This window comes from Phascolarctos cinereus, unplaced genomic scaffold, assembly GCF_003287225.1.
Source record: "Phascolarctos cinereus isolate Bilbo 61053 unplaced genomic scaffold, phaCin_HiC Scaffold_726;HRSCAF=1367, whole genome shotgun sequence".
Classification (NCBI taxonomy): domain Eukaryota; kingdom Metazoa; phylum Chordata; class Mammalia; order Diprotodontia; family Phascolarctidae; genus Phascolarctos; species Phascolarctos cinereus.
Window position 1 is genome coordinate 406,932,313 of NW_027556098.1, and position 19,536 is coordinate 406,951,848.

Consider the following 19,536-nt stretch of genomic DNA (forward strand, 5'->3'; position numbering starts at 1 on the left):
CCCCGTCCCCACCCCCGAGTGGTTTGGTCCTGTATCTCCCGGAGGAGGGGGCGGGGGCGGGCGGTGTCGGAGAGCATCCTCGGGGAGGAGCCCCTGCCTTTCTGCTCCTCCTCCCCGCGGCGGACTGCGCAGCCCTGTCCGCATTCCCTCTCCCCTTCTGCCCATCCCCCTCTGCTGCCCTGGTGATCCTCCCAGGCAGAGCGAAGGTCTGGCCGGGTCTCCCCCGCTCCATCAGCTCCTGTGGCTCCCTGTTTTACCTCCAGGATGTTCGGCGTTCAAAGCCCGTCACAGCCTGGCCCCATCTCACCTTTCCGGTCGTTTTAACATTCAGTTTTATTTTTAACACCTGCGGGTAGTCAAAGATTCACAATAGGATATAGGAAAGAAAATGAGAAAAAAGTACAGTATACTAAAGAAAATCACCAAGAGGTGGTAAATGACTGTACCTGTGTCTGTAAACTCCCGTTATTAATTTTAAGCCCACTAGAAACACAGTAATACCCATATTGTTGTCATCTTTGTTTTTATCATCTCATTTTCAGCTGTCGGTATAATTTATTTATTTAACAAGCATTTATTTTCTCTTCTTTCCACTCATCCCTCTCTATCCCACTGAACAAAAAAAAAGGGGAAATAAAATTCTTTTGACAGGTATGCAAAGTTGATGGAGCTTGACTGATTTGTGTCAATGGAATAAGGCAACTGGGGAAGAATGAAAGCTGAGCATCCCCCAAAAGGTAACGGGGAGGCCCACAGTGGCCGTGAGGAAGGTGTCACCTATCACCAGTGAAGAACTAGGTAGGAGTAGTGCCTAGGAAAAGAAAGATGCCTGACTGGAAAAGGAGGTGAGAAAGGCATGTGGCAAGAAAGAGGATCTGCATGTTTCTTTGCTATCCAGGCAATGTCATGGTCCAGGGGAGGACCACTCCTCCATTGGCTGAACCTAGAGCCAGAACTAGGTGGGACAGTAAGAATTTGCCTCTGGATCTCCCACTTCCTCTACTACATGCTTCAGCTGCCAAAATCTCTCTAGGTGGTTCAAGGATGGTGTGGTCTTTCAGACACTCTGGTCCGTGGATGACATCAGGAAGGTTGCATTAGGTGTCAAAGTGGGTCTGAGACCTGTGATTACTGAAAAAAAATTTAGCCTGACCATCCACAGAGGAAAAATCAAGTGGATGAAGAATTTCTTCCAAATTTCATCTAGATTATAACAGATGATAACTAGTAGAGCTCATCTTTCGGAATACATAATTCATAGGCCTATAAATTTAGAGCCTGCAAAAAAATCACAGAGGCCACATAGTCCAACTCCCACATTCTACAGAGGAGGAAACTGAGGTCCAGGTGGGTTAAGTGGCTTGTCCAAGGTCACAAAGGTGGTAAAATTTAAAGGTGAGGTTTGAACCCAAGTCAAGTCATAAGCATTTAAGGGTTTACTATGTGCCAGGCACTTGGCTCAATGCCAAGGATACACACACAGAGTCCCTGTCTTCAAGGAGCTTACTTTCTAATGAGAGGAGACATAAAAGGGAGCTGAAAAGAGGGAAAGAGTGGAGATAACCCCACAGGGGCATAGCAGAGAATTTACACAGAGTCAGGAGTGGAGCCAGGAGAGAAATGAAGACATGACTGGCCTGGGCACTTTCCTTAAAAGGGAGGTGCTGAGAGGAATCAACCAACCAAGGGAAGGGTCCAAAGGGGCAGAGTGAACTTGTGGGGTGAGGAGGCTGTAGTGGCTCGGTGGAGAAAGTCCAGAGGGTCAGGAGTGCAGACCAGAAAGAACAGTGCTGGACTCAATCGAGCAGAAGAAATCCATGCACAGACTCGGTGCTGGGACTTTAGGCCAGAAAGGTCTCTAATAGAAGTACCTGGTGTGCTCAATGACCAAGCTAACTGATGATGCTTCAGGAAAAGTGGCTCCCTGTATAGCCAGAGGAAGGTGGTGAACAATGTGTGTTTTGTAGAGCAGAAGCAAAAGTCAGGGCTTCAAACCATAAGCAAGGTAGAAGCTGAGTGACTAAGGTCACAAATTCCAGATTATGGTTTATTCCTTATGTGCTGACAGGAGGGTAGAAAAAAAAAAAGGTAAACAAGGACCAAAAGCTATTCTGAGAATGGAAGAACAAGAAACTATAGCTGTTTGTTTATTTTTATGTTAATTTAGTATTTTATGTTCCCCCAGTCACATGTAAAAATAATTTTTAACATTCATTTTTAAAACTTTGAGTTCCAAATTCTCTCCCTTCTTCCCTTCCCCACACCCCTCATTGAGAAGGCAAGCAATTTGATATAGGTTATACATGTGTAGTCATGCAAAACATTTCCATAATTGTGAAAGAAAACATAGGCCAAAAAAAAACCTCAAGAAAAATAAAGTTTTAAAAAAGTATGCTTCAATCTGTATTCAGACACCATTAATTCTTTCTCTGGAGGTAGATAGTATTTTTTATCAAAAGTTCTTCAGAGCTGTCTGGGATCATTGTATTTCAAGAATGGCTAAGTCATGCACAGCTGATCATCTTACAATATTGCTATTATTTTGTACACAGTACATTTCACTTTGTATCAGCTCATGCAAGTCTTTCCAGGCTTTTCTGAGAGCATTTTGATCATCATTTCCCATAGCACAGTAATATTCCATCACAATCACATACCACAACTTGTTCAGCCATTCAGTAATTGATGGGCATCTCCTCAATTTCCAATTCTTTGCCACAAGAAAAGAGGTGCTATAAATATTTTTGCACATATAAGTCCTTTTTCTTTTTGTTTTTTAAAATTAATTTATTTTGAATTATCAACCATCACTTCCATTAACTTTTGAGTTTTAAATTTTTCTCCCCTTCCCTCCCCACCTCCCTCCCAAAGATGGCACTCAATCTGATATAGGCTATACATATACATTCCTATTAAACATATTTTCACATTAGTGATGTTGTAAGTAAGAGTTAGAACTAATAGGAGAAACCACCAGAAAGAGGAAGCAAAACACAACAGAAGAAAAAAAAGATAGCAAATAGTTGCTTCGATCTGCATTCAAACTCCATAGTTCTTTCTTTGGATGTGGATAGCATTTTTCATCATGAGGCCTTTGGAGATGTCTTAGATCCTTGTGTTGCTGAAAAGTTTATCAATATTAGTCATGGCACAATGTGGCTGTTACTGTGTACAATGTTCTCCTGGTTCTGCTCACTTCACTCAGCATCAGACCATACAAGTCTTTCCAGGTTTTTCTGAAGTCTGCCTGCTCATCATTTCTTATAGCACAATAGTATTCAATTACATTCATATACCACAACTTGCTCAGCCATTCCCCAACTGATAGGCATCCTCTTAATTTCCAATTCTTTGTCACCACAAAAAGAGCTGCTATAAATATTTTTGTACATGTGGGTCCTTTTCCATATATAGGTTTCCATATATAGGTCCTTTTCCTTTTTTTTTTTTTTATCCCTGTTGTGGTACAGACCTAGTAGTGGTATTGCTAGGTCAAAGGGTATGCATGGTTTTATAGCTCTTTGGGCATAGTTCCAAATTGCTCTCCAGAATGGTTGAATCAGTTCACAACTCCACCAACAGTATATTAATGCCCCCATTAAAGTTTGTTTGAGATTTGGCAACTGATAAACGGCAACTTGAGCAAAGTTGCAGGAGATAAAATAAATCCACATGTTATCAGCATTTCTCTATTTTGGCAATAAAATTCAGCAGAAGGACATAAAAAGAGAAATTCCATGGAAAATAATATAGAACTTATAAAATACTTGGGAGTCTACCTACCAAGACACACACAAAACCTGTATGAATTCAATTACAAAATGTTCTTGTAGAAATAAAATCATTAGAGAAATGTAAATTGTTCATGAGTAGGCTGAGCCAATATGATAAGAATGACAATACTATCTCAAATAATTTACTTATTCAGCACCATATCAATCTGCCAAAGAATTACTCTATAGAAGTAGAAAAAGTAGTAATGAGATTCATGGGGAAGAGCAAAAAGTCAAGAATCTTAAGGGAAATTTTTTAAAAAGTGGGAAGGAATAGTAGTATTGAATCTCAAATTATACTACAAATAGTATAGTAGTACTTTCATTACTACTTTATGTATGCTATATATTTATGAAATATTTAAAATATTTTTCAATTAATTATTTTCAATTTCAAAATACAAAATATGAAAATTTCAAGATTTGAAATACAAAAATATTTCATTTCAAATATATTTTTAAAAATTTACTGAGTCTTAAAAATTAAATATTATGCCCTTTTTTCCCCCTCTACCCTATAGTAAGGTCTTTGGACTTCCTGAAAATAAGCAATTCTGTTCTTATCTGCATCATTTTATATGTTGATGCTAAACCAGAAATGATCACTTAGATTATTTTTGAGAATTGATAAAAGCTATCAGATAATATCTATTATGCAGTTCTCTTTGTATTCCTCTGAGTCTGTGTCTTTGTGTCTGTATCTCTGAATGTATGACAATCACTACATCAAACTGGGAGACCATTCTCCTTGTGATTTCGTGTTTTATATAATGAAGCTTCTACTAGAGCTAACCCTAAACACAACATGGAAACTATTTCTTTCTTTCATATATGTGTATAAAGGTTGAGTCAACAAGAATTTATTAAGTACCTACTAACTGCTAGTCAGTTAATAAACATACATTAAGCACCTACTGCTTCCTGTCACTGTGCTAAGCACTTGGGATACAAAGAAAGGCAAAAAACAGCCACTGCCCATGAAGAGCTCACAGTCTAATGGGAGAGACAACATGCAAATACCTATGTATTACCAAGCTATATAAAGGACAGGGAGGGAACTAATATTAAGGAAGACCAAAAAAGGCTTTTCAGAAGAGGAGATTTTATCTGAGACCTGAAGGAAGTTGGGGATCCCAGGAGGTAGAGATGAGGAGGAGAACATTCTGTCCCCTGGGGGGACAGCCAGGGAAAGTGCTAAAGTTAGGAGATGGAGTGTCTTGTTTGAGGAGTAGCAAGGAGGACAGAGTCTTTCCATTATATAGTATGTGGAGGGGGCTAAGATATAAAAAGCCTGAAAACTAGGAAGGGGCTAGGAGGTTATGAAGGGCTTTCCTAGAGGTAATAGAGCGCTAATAGAGGCAGCTAGGTGGCACAGTGAATACAGCACTGGATCTGCAGTCAGGAAGACTTGAGTTCAAATCCAGCTTTAGATACTTACTACCTGTATGTCCATGGATGAATCACTTATCCTCCTTATCCTTATCTGTAACCTGAGGGTAATAATGGGATTTAGATCCCAAGATTGTTGTAAGGATCAAATGAGATGTTATTTGTAAAACACTTTGCAAATTATAGAGCACTCTGCAAATGCTAACAACTATTGAATGGGAGAGTGATGCGGCCAGATTAGAGCTTTAGGAACATCATGGTGGATCGGTTGAAAGGACTTATTCATATATTCCTTGAAGGACTTGGGTGTGAGTTTACAATTCATGAGCCCCCACTAGTGTGCTTCCTCAGTGAGTATCAATTGTTATAAATTAGTCATCTAGAGCTAAATAACTACTAGTTAAGAGTTCAATAAGAACATTGGTACGAAATATTCCCCCGACCAAAGTCCAGGACATTTTCCCACAAGTACACAGTACAAACACACACACACACACATACACACACACACACACACACATGTATGAATTTTAAAAGGTTGGAGGATTTGGATTTCTCATCAGTATTCTATCAGTCTCCCCAGAATGGCATTGACTTATGGCAGAATCTATAGGGGAAGCTAAGGACAAATTAGACATAGGAGGAAAGGCAGATCCAGGACTATAAAGAGCTCAACAGAAAGATACACTATGACTAAGGGGAAGAAGCATCACGAGGACTCCACAAAGGGAGGAAAAGAAATCTTGCAATCAGAAGCTGTGAAATGCCTCCTTCTCTCCTCAGACCCTGCCACCAGGAGTGCAGACCCTCATCACCCCACATTTGGACTTTTGCAATAGCTGCTGGTTGCTCTGCCTGCCCCAAGGCTCTCTTCCCACTCTGATCCATTCTCCAAAAATGCAGGTCTGATCATACTCAGTCAACTCCGGTGGCTCCCTATTACCTCCAGAATCAAATGTTAAATCCTCTGTTTGGCATTCAAAGCTCTTTACAACTTGGCCCCCTCCTACCTTTCCAGCCTTCCTACACCTTACACTGCCTTCATGTACTCTTTGACCCATTGACAATGGCCTCCAGAACACTCCAACTCCCGACTCCTGGCATTTTCATTAGGTGCCCCCCTCTCCTCCCATGGCTAGAATTCTGTCCCTCTGCATCTCTGCCTTAGGGCTTCCTTCAAGTGCCAGCAGAGATCCCACCTCCTACAGGAAGTCTTTCCAGAGCCTTCTGAATTCTGGAGCCCATTCTTTCTTGATTAGCCCCAATTTATTCTGTCCGTGTTTGAACATAGTTGTTTGCATGTGGTCTCCCCCATTAAACTGGGAGCTCGTTGACACCAGGGGCTGTCTTTTGCCTTTCTTTGTATCTCTAACACCTAGAACAGAGTCTGGCACATCTAATAAATGCTTATGACTGACACTAGCTGTGAGTGCATCACTTTGTCATCCATAATTGGGGATGTCTCTTTCTCACAGGAGAAGGAGGCACTGCCATGGCTGCTTGAGGTGAATCTTGAGGTTTTTTTGAAAGCAGAAACTGTAATGTACCAAGAGGGGCTGGGGTGGGGAGAGCCTTCCTAGGGAAGAGCCCTTCTTGGCTTTTTTTTTTTCTGAATGTGTGGCTTGTCCATCAATCAGAGCCTTGGCTAGAATGGATTTTTGTAGTCTTTCATTCCTAACTGCCACTTTCAAATGAGTAGGCTTTAACACACATGTTAATGCTCCCTCAAATATCCTAATTTCCCAGTTCTTCACTCTAAATGGCTCTCATAGCCTACTCTTCTACTCCACCTCAGCCCTTACTGTTGTTCAGTCCTTTTCAGTCATGTCTGACTTTTTCTGATTCCATTTCGGGTTTTCTTGGTGAAGATACTGAAGTGGTTTGCCATTCCTTTTCTAGCTCATTTTACAGATGAGGAAACTGAGGCAGACAAGGTGAAGTGACTTGCCCAGGGTCACATAGCTTATAGATGTCTGAGGCTGGATTTGAACTTAGGAAGATGGGTGTTCCCAAATTCCAGGCTCAGCACTCTATCTATTGTGCCAACTAACTCTCATCTAGACTATAGCAGTAGCCCCCTAGCCTGGTCTCCCTGCTTCAAGTCTCTCTCAACTCCAGTCCATCTTCCAATCAGTTGCTAAAGTGGTTTTTCTAAAGTGTAGGTCTGAACCTGTCATCCTTTCCCAGGACCAAATACAAAGTCCTCTTTCTGGCATTTAAACCTCTTTATAACCCAGCCTCTTCCTACCTCTCTAGGTTTCTTACACATTATTCCTTTCTATACCCTCTGCAATTCAGCAACATTTGCCTCCTTGCCTCTATCTCCTGTCTCAGTGCCTTATCACCTGTCTGTCCCTCATACTTGGAATGCTTTCCCTCCACACCCATAGGTCTCTTAGCTTCCTTTGAGACAAATCCTTTTGGGTGAAGCCTCTCCTCTCTGTAACCTGCTGTGATTTCCTCCATCCCCTCTAAATAATATTGTATGTTGCTAGTTGTTTGCATGTTGTCTTCCCTGTTAGACTGTAAACTCCTTGAAGGCAGGGACTATTTTTGCCCTTATTTTTAACCCCAGTGCTTAGGCCCGGTGCCTGGCAGGTAGTGAGGACATTGCCTGACTGACTTAACCTCAGTGCTCCAGGCACAAGGCTAGAAGTTGCTGACCTGCCTTGGTAGAGGGGATTTCTTTACCCAAGAGCGCCCAATACCATTGGAATCATGGGTACACACTCTTTCCCTTAAAGTTTTCACAGCTCTTTACAAACATTAAGTGGTGTATGACTCAGTTCCAATTTCTTCAAGCATACAAGAAGGCAACTATCAAATAGCTCAAAATTTAATCACTAGGTTAAACATTTTCTAATAAAAATAAGTATTTGACGTTACCTTCGTCCCTGAATCCTCCCCACCGCACCTCCTTGAGAGGCATCTCAATACATTGATATTTTGTGGAACAACTCAGGTCCGTATCTGAGTGAGTCACTAGGTGGCGCCTGGACCTTTCTCTTTCTCAATGGAAGCCAGTTGGCTTTTGCCTTCTCACTTTTTCCAAGAAGACCCCTTGTCTGCTCTGGGTGGTTCCCTAGTTTATGTCCTAGGGTTGATTGTCAAAATATTAAAATGTAGACTTTTTATGGATTTATGCAGTTTTAATATATGTAAAATTATAGTGATTATGAAACAGATCTACTCTCCTACTCCCTCACTGGGACAGTCATCACATTATCTTTCTAATATTTCCAGCACCCTCCTCCCTTCCTCTTCTAGGCTGAGAAGTCCCCAAGCACACCTGACCATGATATGTGGGGTTGGGTGGGGGAATCTCAAAGCATTCTTCAAGTACAAAGCAAGGGTGAGGGGGAGAAGTCTTATCAGGTTCCATCACTGAGAAGGATTTGAAACAGCTTGAGGCCCAAAATAAGCTCTGGGAGACCCTGCTCCAGGCATGGTATCTCCTCCCTTTGACCCTGTATGGACCTGGCATCCCTGTGTTCTTTCAAACCCATCCCTGAAATTTAAAAAAAAATGGCTGTAAATTACAGCCATCGGTATGTTTTTACTGTTCTCTGATGCAGAGGGAGTTCATAAAATCCCCAAATAGTTTCCTCATAGCAGAAAGGTCTCTGAATCTGCTCTTACTTCCCCTCATGATGTTGAGAAATTCATAAAGCAAAGACAGTGAAGCAAAATTCTCCTGGAGCTACATCTCCTCTGAATTTCAGAAGAACCTACAGGTGTTATTTTTCCATTTTATAAATGAGGAAACTAAATCTCAGAGAGTTGAAAAGACTTTTCCAATGACATAAAGCTAGTATCAGAGGCAAGTTTTGAAGCTAGACTTTCCTAACTCCAAGTTCAAACATGCTGCTCCTTTCTAACCCTCCCTCTCCCATGTTAGCCCCATAGCCTCCTTCATCAACCACATATTACCTGGCATAGGGTGGAGGCGTTTGATATTTTTTGTCACCTAAGTAAATATCCCATTAGAGTTGAATTTGCCAAAAGGTTGTGTTCTAGTTGAACTGTTCCCTCTTGGCCTGAAATGTGTGGAGCCACTGCCTTTTTTTTTTTTTTATGCTAGGGTCAAGTGTCTGAGGCCACATTTGAACTCAGATCCTCCTGACTCCAGGATTGGTGTTCTATCCACTATGCCACCTAGCTGCCCCTGGAGCCACTAACTTTTTAGCAGGCCCCTGTAGATCCGCTCTGGCCTCTCCAAGCCTGATCTGCTCTCCCACAGTAGCCCTGGTTTCTCTGAGGTACCAATGAAACTTCATTATGAGCTCTCCCAGAGCTGTAATCTGGGAGATGAAACATAGTATTAAAACATAGAAATTGTTGCAATTACCTGGACATGGCCCTTCCCTTTGAGGGTCACTTCTTCCTCCTTCCATCCTGGCATTGGTTCCAACTATAACATTGTCTTCATTGCAGCCTTAATGAACATAGAATGAAAAGGAAAAGACAGTATACAAATTCACCTTCTCCCATGAGAGAGAATCATTGCTGTCTCTCCCTTTGAAATGTTTTTCTCTTTTTGACCTCCCAGAAGGACTGGGGAGGTCTCTGTTCACAAAGGCTCACAAAGAATGGGAGAAGAGGGAAGGTTTTAATTCTGTCTCTGGCTCAGCAGTCTGATCCTGCATGGGATTTATGTCAGATTGGAGGTGATCATAGCTGGGTGTTTCTTCTGAATTCAAGACAGATTGGCCTGAACAGTAATCCTGTTCCGTCATAATACCCCAGCTGGGCACTATGTTTTTAAATGCATAAAATAAGATACATGGAATTAAAAAGGAAGCCAATTATAGTAAAATACAGTCAGCCAAATTCTTTTTAAAGCAAGCTCAAGGACACTAGAGAAGTAGAGAAGAAGAGTGAGGACTCTAAGGCTTCACTCAAACCCTCACATAGATGCACAAAAGGCCACAGTAGCACACACACACACACAAGGACACCCATAAAGAACCATAAACACATAATGCAAAATCGTCTACCCACAAATTGAAAAAAAGGCATAAAATTTATTGAGTAAAATGGGAAGGTTGCCCCGGGGGGGGGTGTTTCACTCATATCCCAGGTGAATCTGGGGAGGGAGAGTTAGGGTCAGTGCAGGGGTGAAAGGTGAAATAATTGGGATTGGGAGTCTCTGTCCCCTTGCTCCAGGTGAGGTAGTGGAAGAGGCTTTGAAGAATTGGTTGTAATATGGGGTACCAACTTGGGGGGAATGGATAAGGGAAAAGGCTGGTTGATTTCTGTAGGTGGTCATCTTCCTCAGTCATGGCGGGAATGAGTAGACCAGAGATAGGGAGAATGCAGTAAGTAATGATGCCCAGGGTGAAGGTCAAGATGGAAAACTAGAGAGCACCTTGCCTGTTGGAGTGTCTAGTTTAGGGGGAGCAGAGGCAATGGGTAAAGGGAGACAGCCTGTGTGTTCATGGAAGGGGAGACTGAGTCAGGGACAGGACCCAGGCAAAAAAATACCTGGGGAAGGGGGACATGGAGAAAAGGACAGGTTATGGAGTGGAGAGGGTGGGGACTGGTGGTCTGGGGAAGAAGCAGGTGAATCAAAGAGGGGTCATACCTGTAGGGACCAGGCCACAGCCACAATGCCAAGGGGCAGACAGAAGAGGAAGGAGCTAATGGAGTAAAACAAATGGTCCTTCTCTGGTGGTGGCCCCATCACCACCATCATATCCACAACCTTCCCCACCCTGAATTCCAATGGGTGGGTACCTGTGAGAGAGGGGCAAGGAAGGGAAATGCACACAGCTGACTGGTCCCCACACCAGCATGTGTACCAGCCAAAGGTCTCCCTTACCTGAGCCCTAGCCTGGATTAGCTGACAACCTGCTACCCCAATGGGTCTCCACTAGGCTCTCTTCATCCTAACCCCATCTCCTCATAACCTGTCCTTGCTCCAACCCCTTCTCATTTGAATCTTCATTTCACAAAATCCTCATAACGTCCCATGTAACAGCCATGAAACACCCACTGTCATCCCCTCTATACATTTCCCTTTGCTCTGTTATTTCCTCACATCCCCCAATACTTCTTACTTAACCCCCATATTAAAGCCCTAAATCCCACCCCCTCATATCTTTCCTAACAATCGCCACTCTAATCCCCACCCAAAATATACCCATTCATCCTCTATAATTTGGCTCATTCTAACCTCCAAATGATTGCTCACCCCCCTGCACCCTCCTCCTCCAAATGCCAGCCTTAATATAGGCACACAGATCTACCTAGATCCTCAGCCCAGAAGCTGGAGAGGAACCCCATATACAATTTACTGGATCACAAATTAAAGCGTGTGTGTGTGTGTGTGTGTGTGTGTGTGTGTGTGTGTATGTGTGATTGGGAGTGAGCGATTTGCTTCACAGGGGCTGAGAATCCAAAGTTCTCTTCTCAGAGATCAGGAAGGGGCCTTTAGTTTAAAACAGGGGGCCAGGACTGTCAATGGGGAGGCGGGGAGAAAAGAGTCAAGATGCCCTGGTGTGCTCCAGGAGGAGACAGATTTGAGGAAGTTGTGCTGGTCTCTGTGTGTGTGTGTGTGTGTGTGTGTGTGTGTGTGTGTGTGTGTGTAAGGGGGGGAAGGGCTGGGTCCAGTAGTTTATATTTCTCTAAAGGAGGAGGAGGTTCAAGGTGAAGAGCAACCCAAGGTTTCTGGTGAAGGAAGAGAGTTTCTAGTGGGAGAGGCTATAAGCATGTTCACTGAATACTGAAAGAATTTTAGAATGCAGGAAGGAAGGAAGGAAGAATAGAGGAATAGGAAATATATGTTTATAGGGGAACAGAGATAGGGCAGGTCAAGGCCAGGAACAAACTAAATGAGATTTGCGTTTGGATGGCGAGCTCGGGAGATTTGGAATGAGGACCAAGAGAGCTCGGAGCTTGAAAAATGGTGGGGACATTTACTAAGTACTTACTGTGTGTCAGGTACTGTGTTAGACTGGGGAACAAAATAAAATAACATCCAAACAGATCTTCCATTGGAAGTTGGAAAATTGCGATGAATGGGTCGAGGTTGTTTCGTCGCGTTAACGAGTTAACTACCCTAGCCCTCTGTGGTCCAGCCCACTAAGCGTTTCCCCCTTCTCATTGGCTGGCTGGCGCTAAAGGTCAGAGCAGGGACTTTTCCAGCATTTGTGGAATCCTCTCTCCACCCCCCCCAGCGCACCCCCCGACGCCTCCACAGTGGCCACACTGGCCCTGGGCTGTTCCACTCCCCTCTGGGCGCCTGCCGGCCGGCGGGGGCTTATAAATGGACTCGGGAAGAGGAGGGGATGTGCGTCACCGGTCATCGGGAAGGGGGACAGCAGGAACTCCCGAGTCCGAGGTGGGGGAGGAGGGAAGAGGGAGGTCCTGTTCAGAGCCAGTGTCTGTCCTGTCTGACCACCATCCTTCGTGCTCCAGCATGGCCTCACGTCGCAGGCCGGAAATCCTGGGGCTCGGGGCCTGGGCGACTACTTCTCAGGGTTTGTTTTTAGTCTCAGCCCTGTGACCACCGCCCTAGGACCCCGGCCCCAGGACCTGCGCACGGAGCCATCCTTCCGGATAATCTGTCAGCCCGAGGAAAGGATAAATGGATGCCCTCCACCTACCTCCCGGGACCCCAGGTCTGGGTAGCTGCCCCTCCAGAGAGAACCCAAGCATCCGAGGTCCTGGTCACTATGACCCCTGCTATTGGGTGGCTTCTATTTCTGGCTGCAGAGGAAGGTGAGCGGGGACCGGGTGTGGCACTGTCACGGTCCCTGCAGAACTGGGGCCATCAGAGACTGGATTGGGACTCCTGGGTCCCCAAGGGGTCAAAGGGTTTCAGAGGCAGGGAGGCTGGGTCTCTACGGGGTTGGGGGTGTCCAGGGCTGGGTGGCCTGGAATCTCAGGATCAGGGAGTGCTCAGACCTGGAGAGCTGGACGTCTGGGACCCTGAAGGGCTGGAGGTGAATGGGTGGGATGGGACTCCTGGGTCCTTGTCTTTGAGAGATTGGGAGCTGCTTGGGTGGGCTCAGATGTTCTTGTTCCATGAAGGGTCTGGGGGTGACTGAGGTTGCATGACCGGACATCTGTCTTGCCACGGGGCAGGGGCTGTCCAGCCAGCTTCAGGATACCCTTATGTCTTGCAGCCACAGTTCCTGGCAAGTTCGAGTTCCTGACCATCGTCCCGGCCCACGGAGACATTTACCTGGACACCTCCTATTATTCATCTGCAAAGGTGACCGGGAAGGGGGGAGCTCCCAATTCTCTCACCCAGTATCTCTTGCATCTGTGCCCCTGTAATCTTCTTCCGTTACTCCCCATCTGCCTCTCCGGGCTCCACTTCAGTCTTCTGATGGACCAGGTGCGTTATTTGCAGTGTCTGGCCGGGAAGTTGAGGCTCGCTTTCGCTGGCTGGGACCTGATGGGGAGGAGGCGGCTCTTGGAGGGTCCTCCTTCTCGGCTGAGCCCATCTACGAGGCTTCAGTGGGGCTCCGAGTGACCCTGAGCGAGCCAGGTCAAGGTGGGCCCCTAAAGTGCGTGGCAGAGATTGGAGATACTGAGGAGGAGAAGATGCTCGAGCTCTGGGCCATCGGGTGTGTGTGTGTGTGTGTGTGTGTGTGTGTGTGTGTGTGTGTGTGTGTAGGGGAAATGGGGGGAGGAGGGTGGAGACTCGGGAGATGGAGCACGAAGAGGTTGTGGGGTAAGACTTGGGACACCACTGGGGACACCAGGAAAATGGGAAAGGCATAGGACACCCCTGGTTCGGGGAGTTGAGAAATGGGGAAGATAACAGAGGTCAGGTTCTGCTATGAGAAACCCTAGAGATTGTGAAACATGGGTGGAACAAGAGATGTAGGGCAGAAGATGAAGAAAGGAGAGATTCCTATAGAAAAGACCAACAGAACTCCCCCTTTCCAACTTCTTTCCCTTACTTGCCCCTCAGAGAGGCCCCGTATCCTCGGCCTTAATCTCAGCCCCACCGTTGCGGAGGAGGGGTCCGTCAGGGAGCTGCAATGCAAGGTGTCAGGGATCCCCCAGCCCAACATTACCTGGGAGCATCAGGGCTTGGTGCTGGGAGGTAACGGTGAGTAAGGGGCCAGGGACCCAGATGCCCGGAGACTGGATGTCTAGCTCCCTGAGGGAGCAGGTATCTGAAGACAGGACATTTAGGTCTCTTCTGTATCCCTGCTGCTCCCTTAGGTCGGGTATCAGTGCAGGATGGAACTCTGACCATCCGGGACCTGGAGCCTTCGGATGCTGAGGTTTACACTTGCGAGGCGTCCATAGCCGAGCGCATGGAGAGCGCGCGGGAGAACGAGAAGCTGAGAGTGACTTGTAAGCGCAGGGCGGGGCGGGGCGGGGCGGGGCGGGGCGGGGTGGGGGAGGGAGAGAGAGAGACATCTCTGTGTCTTTGTCTGTTTTCCTCTACCTTTCGGGGGCCAGTTCATCCTCTCACACCCTCCTTTCCTTTCCACCTCACAGTCCGTCCCCGGCTGGAGGGACCCAAGGGGAACGCAGGGGTCTTCTAACCACACTGACCGTATTGGTGCACGGGGAGCCGTCCCCGGAGCTCGGCCTCTCTTGGAGGGGCAGCCTTCTGCAGGAAGTTCGTCAGGGGGCTCCACACATACGCACCTTCCAGGTGAGTGTACTGGACACCCTGGTCTTGGGCGGGGGGGGGGTGAGGGGGAGGGGCGCAAGGCGGAAGAGCCCAGTTTCTCGTTCTCTAAAGGCATCTGCGTCCCCAAGGCGGTGGGATCTGGGGACCAGGTCCAAGGGCTCAGACACGGGAGCTCCCTTCCCATTTCCGTCCTGCTGTTTCAGTTCATCCCTAAGGAGAAGGCAGATTTCACCCCAATGAAACTCCTCGCCTCCAATCCCTTTGGTACCTCGGAGCTGGAGATCCAGGTGCTGGAAGAAGGTGAGCCCGAGGCTGGAGATCCGGACCCCTAAGTCTCCTTCCCTTCCTCTCTTGACTTCTCTGAATCCTTAAGGCAGTGGGGATGGGGAGCTGGGAACCTGAGTTTCTGATGGGGTTGATTTGGAGCTGGGGGTCCGAATTCCTCAATCCTTGTTGCCTTTTGACATCAGTACCAGGACCTTCAAGGACTGAATTTTGGTGTGACTGGTAGCCTAGAAGCCTGGGTGTCTGGAAGGTGCTGGAGCTGAAGGCCCAGATGAAGGCCCGAAGGGTTGGGGCAGAACTCGAAATTATTGAGGGTGTGGGGATCCAGGATATCAGTGTCCTTAAAGGGATGAGGACCGGAGGTCTAGGGCTAATGATTTCTCCTTTTCCCCGAAGATCCACCGGTGCATTTTTCCCCCTTTTTCTCTCTATCCTCTCCCCACAGTCACCCTCTAGAGTGCTGGGTCCTGGGGCCATTTCAGGCCTTGCCTTGGCCTTTCTACTCGTTCTGGCCGTAGGAGTAGACGCCCTGTGCTGTCCGGACTTCCCGTTGCTTTAAGAGAGAGCAGTAGAAAAGCCGGTGAGCCAAGGAGAGGGGCTGGAAAGGGGTGGGGGAGGAGGGTGGGAGGGAGACTGCCTCTACTCTCAGCCAGAGGACCCAGGACTGACCCCTGTCTTTTCTCCCTTCAGCATGTTGCAAAGATTCTTCCCAAGAAAAGCATTTCCCCTAATGTCTCAGGGCTCCAGGCCTGAATACCGCGGTCTGGCAATTGGGAAATTTGGGGAAGAGGTGGAAGGGGGATGGTTCCAACTCAGAATAAAGTTGATTTTATGGCTTTTCCTGGTCTTTCTGATTCATTCTGCAGAGGGGAAGGGGGTGTGAAGGAGTTAAGGGAAAGAACACCTGAAGGCCCCTGAAGGCTGTTATTTAATGCCTGGGTGTGCAGAAGGTCAAGGCCTGAGACCTCAAATGCCTGGATGCCTGAGGGGAGTGGTGGCAATCAGGCAACCATATCATAGAGTGGTTGGGGCTGGGAACTGGAATCAGAGTAGGAAACGATGAAACTGGTGTATTGAAGAGGACCAGCCTAGCACTGGGTCAGTGAGGTGTTGGAGGTTGAGGCTGGGGCCTCTGGAGAGGACCAAAATGGATGAGAAAGGTGGAGGGAGCTTGGGGTTCATGTCCTGAACTGACAGGGTGTGATCAGTGAGGAGCTGACTTTTGATTGATTGGTGTAGGGAACTCCCATGAGGACAGAAACTTCCTCTACTCATAAAAGATCAGCAAGTGCTTGGCGATAGTTGTCTTAAAGTCACAGAGCCGACATGAATGAAAGCATGAAAAAGTTTATATTAGGTAATTGCTATGTGCCAAGCACTGGGGTATAAATATAAAAACAAAGGCAATCCTTTACTTCAAAGAGCTCACATTCTAATGGGAAAGTAGACAGAGTGGCCACAGCGGAGCATTTTGGACTTAAAGACTCCAAAGGGAAGTAGGTTGACACACCCCGTCCAGGGACAGTGGTAGAATTGATTTGATCATAATTCATTCATTTTTCTATTACTAGAGGAAGGGAGGGAAAGAAAGGGCTAAAAGGAAGTTGGATTGAGGAGGAGGTAGTGTTCTGGGAGAAGTGGTTAACAATCAGGAGTGTGTCATGCATAGGTAGACTTGGACCACAGCTCCCTTAACTTCATGGGGTGGGAAGGCAGGCCAGGGAGTTTCCAGTTCAACTAATTTTTCTTTTTTGGTCCCTCCCAGAAATATTGAGCTAAGTAAGACAAGGGAAAGTCAAATCTTGTTGAAATTGTGCCCTGCTACGTGGCTGCTTTCTAAAACTGTCCTTTGAAACCTGTGGGTTTATGATCACCCCGCCCTGGCCAAACCCCATGGCGAATTGCTTGGGTCAGTTATCTTTGCCCAGTATCAGAGCAGAATCTGAATGGAGGCACTTTTGCTCCTGGTTCAATCAATCAACAAGCATTTCTTAAGTACCTACTATGACAGGAGTTAGGCGTGGCCTTATTTCTGTTCCTCACACAGGATACTTCATCTCCTGACTCCTGCATTTTCAGTGGCCGTTCTCCATGCCTGGAAGGCTCTCCTGCCTCTTCCCTGACTTCTGGCTACTCTGGTTTCCTCCAAGTCTCAGCTAACTTCCCACCTTTTGCAAGAAATCTTTCCAAGTCACTTAATCTCCGTTTGCCTCAGTTTCCTCAATGGTAAAATGAGGATAAGAATAGCAGCTACCTTGCTGGGTTGTTGTGAGAAGCAAATGAGATAGGATTTGTAAAGTGCTTCACACAATGCCTGTCATGTAGTAACACTACACAATGCTTCCCCTTCCCCATCCCTCTTACTGCTAGTGCCTTCCCTATATTGCCCATTTCAGATTTATTTTCTACATATCCTGATTGTTTGTAACTGTTTGCGTATTGCCTCCACACAAGACTGTGATCTCTGAGGATTTCTTTTGCCTTTCTTTGCATCTTCGGCATTTAGCGCAGTGCCTGGCACATATTAGATGCTTAATAAATACTTATTGACTGACTGATTTGAGACTGGAGCTCAGGAGAGAGACTAGGGATGGATATAGAGATGCAGATGATAACTGAACCTATGGGAGCTGATGAGATCACTGAGTGAGACAGTACAGAAGGAAAAGATTCTAAATGGTCGTAACCTGAATGAAGATCCAGCTGAGGAGACCGAGAAGGTGCAACCAGACAGCTAAGAGGAGAACCAGGAGAGAGCAGCATTGACAAGGAGGGAGAGCATTCCAGGCATGGGAGACAGACAGTGAAAATGCTGGAGTCAGGAGATGGAGTGCCTTGTGCTAGGCACCATGCTAATTGTTGGAAATATAAAGAAAGGCAAAAATACAGTCCCTGCCCTCAAGGAGGTCACTTTCTTCTCTTTTTTAAAAAATAATTTCCACTTATTTTAAACATTCTTTTTAAATTTTGAGTTCCAAATTTTTTCCCTCCCTCTCACTCTTCTCCCCCCTACTGAGAAGACAAGCAATATGATATGAATTATTGTGAAATCATGCAAAACATATTTCTATGTTATCCATATTCCAAGAAAAATAAAGAAAGTGAGAAGATTATACTTCAATGTGCTCTCAGAATTCAGTAGTTCTTTCTCTGGAGATGGACAGCATTTTTCATCATGAGTCCTTTCAAACTGTCTTGGATCATTGTATTGATCAGAGTAGACAAGTTTTTCACAATCACCATTAAACTTTGCTGTTACCATGTACAATGATCTTTCAGTTCTCACTCCACTTTGCATCAGTTCATATAGGTCTTGTCACGTTTTTCTGAAACCAGATCCTCAGTCATTTCCCACAACACAATAATTGCTCTGTCACAATCATATACAACAACTTGTCCAGCCATTCCCCAATTGATGGACATCCCCTCAGTTTCCAATTCTTTGCCACCACAAAAAGAGACACTAGAAATATTTTTGTAACCTAGGTCCTTTTCCTTTTTTTTTTTTTTTAATCTCTTTGGGATTACTTGGTCAAAGGGTATGCATGGTTTTATAGCGCTTTGGATATCGTTACAAATTGCTGTCCAGAATGGTTCAGTCATCCACCAATAGTGCATTAGTTTTTTAATTTTCCCACATCTCTCCCAATATTTGTCATTTTCCTTTTCTTTCATATTAGCCAATCTAATAGGTGTGTGGTGGTAGCCCAGAGTTGTTTTAAGTTGTACTTTTTTATCAATAGTGATTTAGAACATTTTTTCATATGTCTATAGATGATTTGGTTACTTTGAAAACTGTCTATTCGTATCCTTTGACCATTTATCAATTGACGGATGGCTCTTATTTCCATAATTTGATTCAGTTTTCTATATATTTGAGAGATGAAGTCTTTATCAGAGAAGCTTGCTGTAAAAACTTTTTTTTTCATGGTAATGATTATCAATTATATATTTCCCTCCATCTTATTTTCCCCCTGTTTATCCTACTTTCTCTCTCCTTTCACTCTGCCCATTTTCACAAGTGTTTTGCTTCTGATTTTTACTTCCCCCAATTTTCCCTCCCTTCTATCAGCCCCACCTCCCTTCTTTTATCTCTTTCCCCTTCTACTTTCCTGTATGGTAAGATAGATTTCTATGCCCAACTGAGTGTGTGTGTGATTCTCACTTTGAGCCAATTCTGATGAGAGTAAGGTTTTTCTGCTCACCTCCCCTTTCCACTTATCTTCCCTTCCACTGTAAAATATCTTTCAGGTCTCTTTTATGTCATATAATTTGCCCCATTCCACCTCTTCCTTTCCCATTTTTCCAGCGCATTCTTCTTTCTTACCCTTTAATTTTTTTTTTAGCTAATCATTCCATCATATTCAACTCATATTTATGTTTTCTGTCTATGTATACTTCTTCTAAATGCCCTAATACTGAGAAAGTTTTTAGGAGTTACATGTATCATTTTCCCATGTAGGAATGTAAACAGTTTAATCTTAT

At 45.3% G+C, this 19,536-nt stretch overlaps 1 protein-coding gene across 2 annotated transcripts; it reads left to right on the forward strand.

The window, feature by feature from the left end:
* The first annotated feature begins 12,341 nt into the window (after positions 1–12,341).
* Positions 12,342–18,100, forward strand: LOC110201787 (immunoglobulin superfamily DCC subclass member 4-like). Of its 2 annotated transcripts, none has more exons than XM_020977696.2 (9): positions 12,342–12,884; positions 13,292–13,380; positions 13,522–13,665; positions 14,089–14,229; positions 14,346–14,480; positions 14,628–14,787; positions 14,970–15,066; positions 15,497–15,631; positions 17,099–18,100. In XM_020977696.2, exons 1-6 carry the CDS (start codon positions 12,751–12,753, stop codon positions 14,672–14,674), a joined length of 690 nt encoding a protein of 229 aa, XP_020833355.1. In that variant the 5' UTR covers positions 12,342–12,750; the 3' UTR covers positions 14,675–14,787; positions 14,970–15,066; positions 15,497–15,631; positions 17,099–18,100. The 2 variants fall into 2 exon arrangements, with proteins under 2 accessions (XP_020833355.1, XP_020833352.1); XM_020977693.2 differs by lacking the exon at positions 17,099–18,100 and adding an exon at positions 15,742–15,889.
* Positions 18,101–19,536: the final 1,436 nt, after the last annotated feature.

Bases quoted from the DNA above. Each gene is read 5' to 3' on its own strand.
- LOC110201787 (XM_020977696.2), top strand. From the start codon at position 12,751: ATGGATGCCCTCCACCTACCTCCCGGGACCCCAGGTCTGGGTAGCTGC. The intron at 13,666-14,088 runs GTGGGCCCCTAA...CTTGCCCCTCAG, and splicing joins CCTGAGCGAGCCAGGTCAAG to AGAGGCCCCGTATCCTCGGC. The intron at 14,481-14,627 runs GTAAGCGCAGGG...TCCACCTCACAG, and splicing joins CGAGAAGCTGAGAGTGACTT to TCCGTCCCCGGCTGGAGGGA.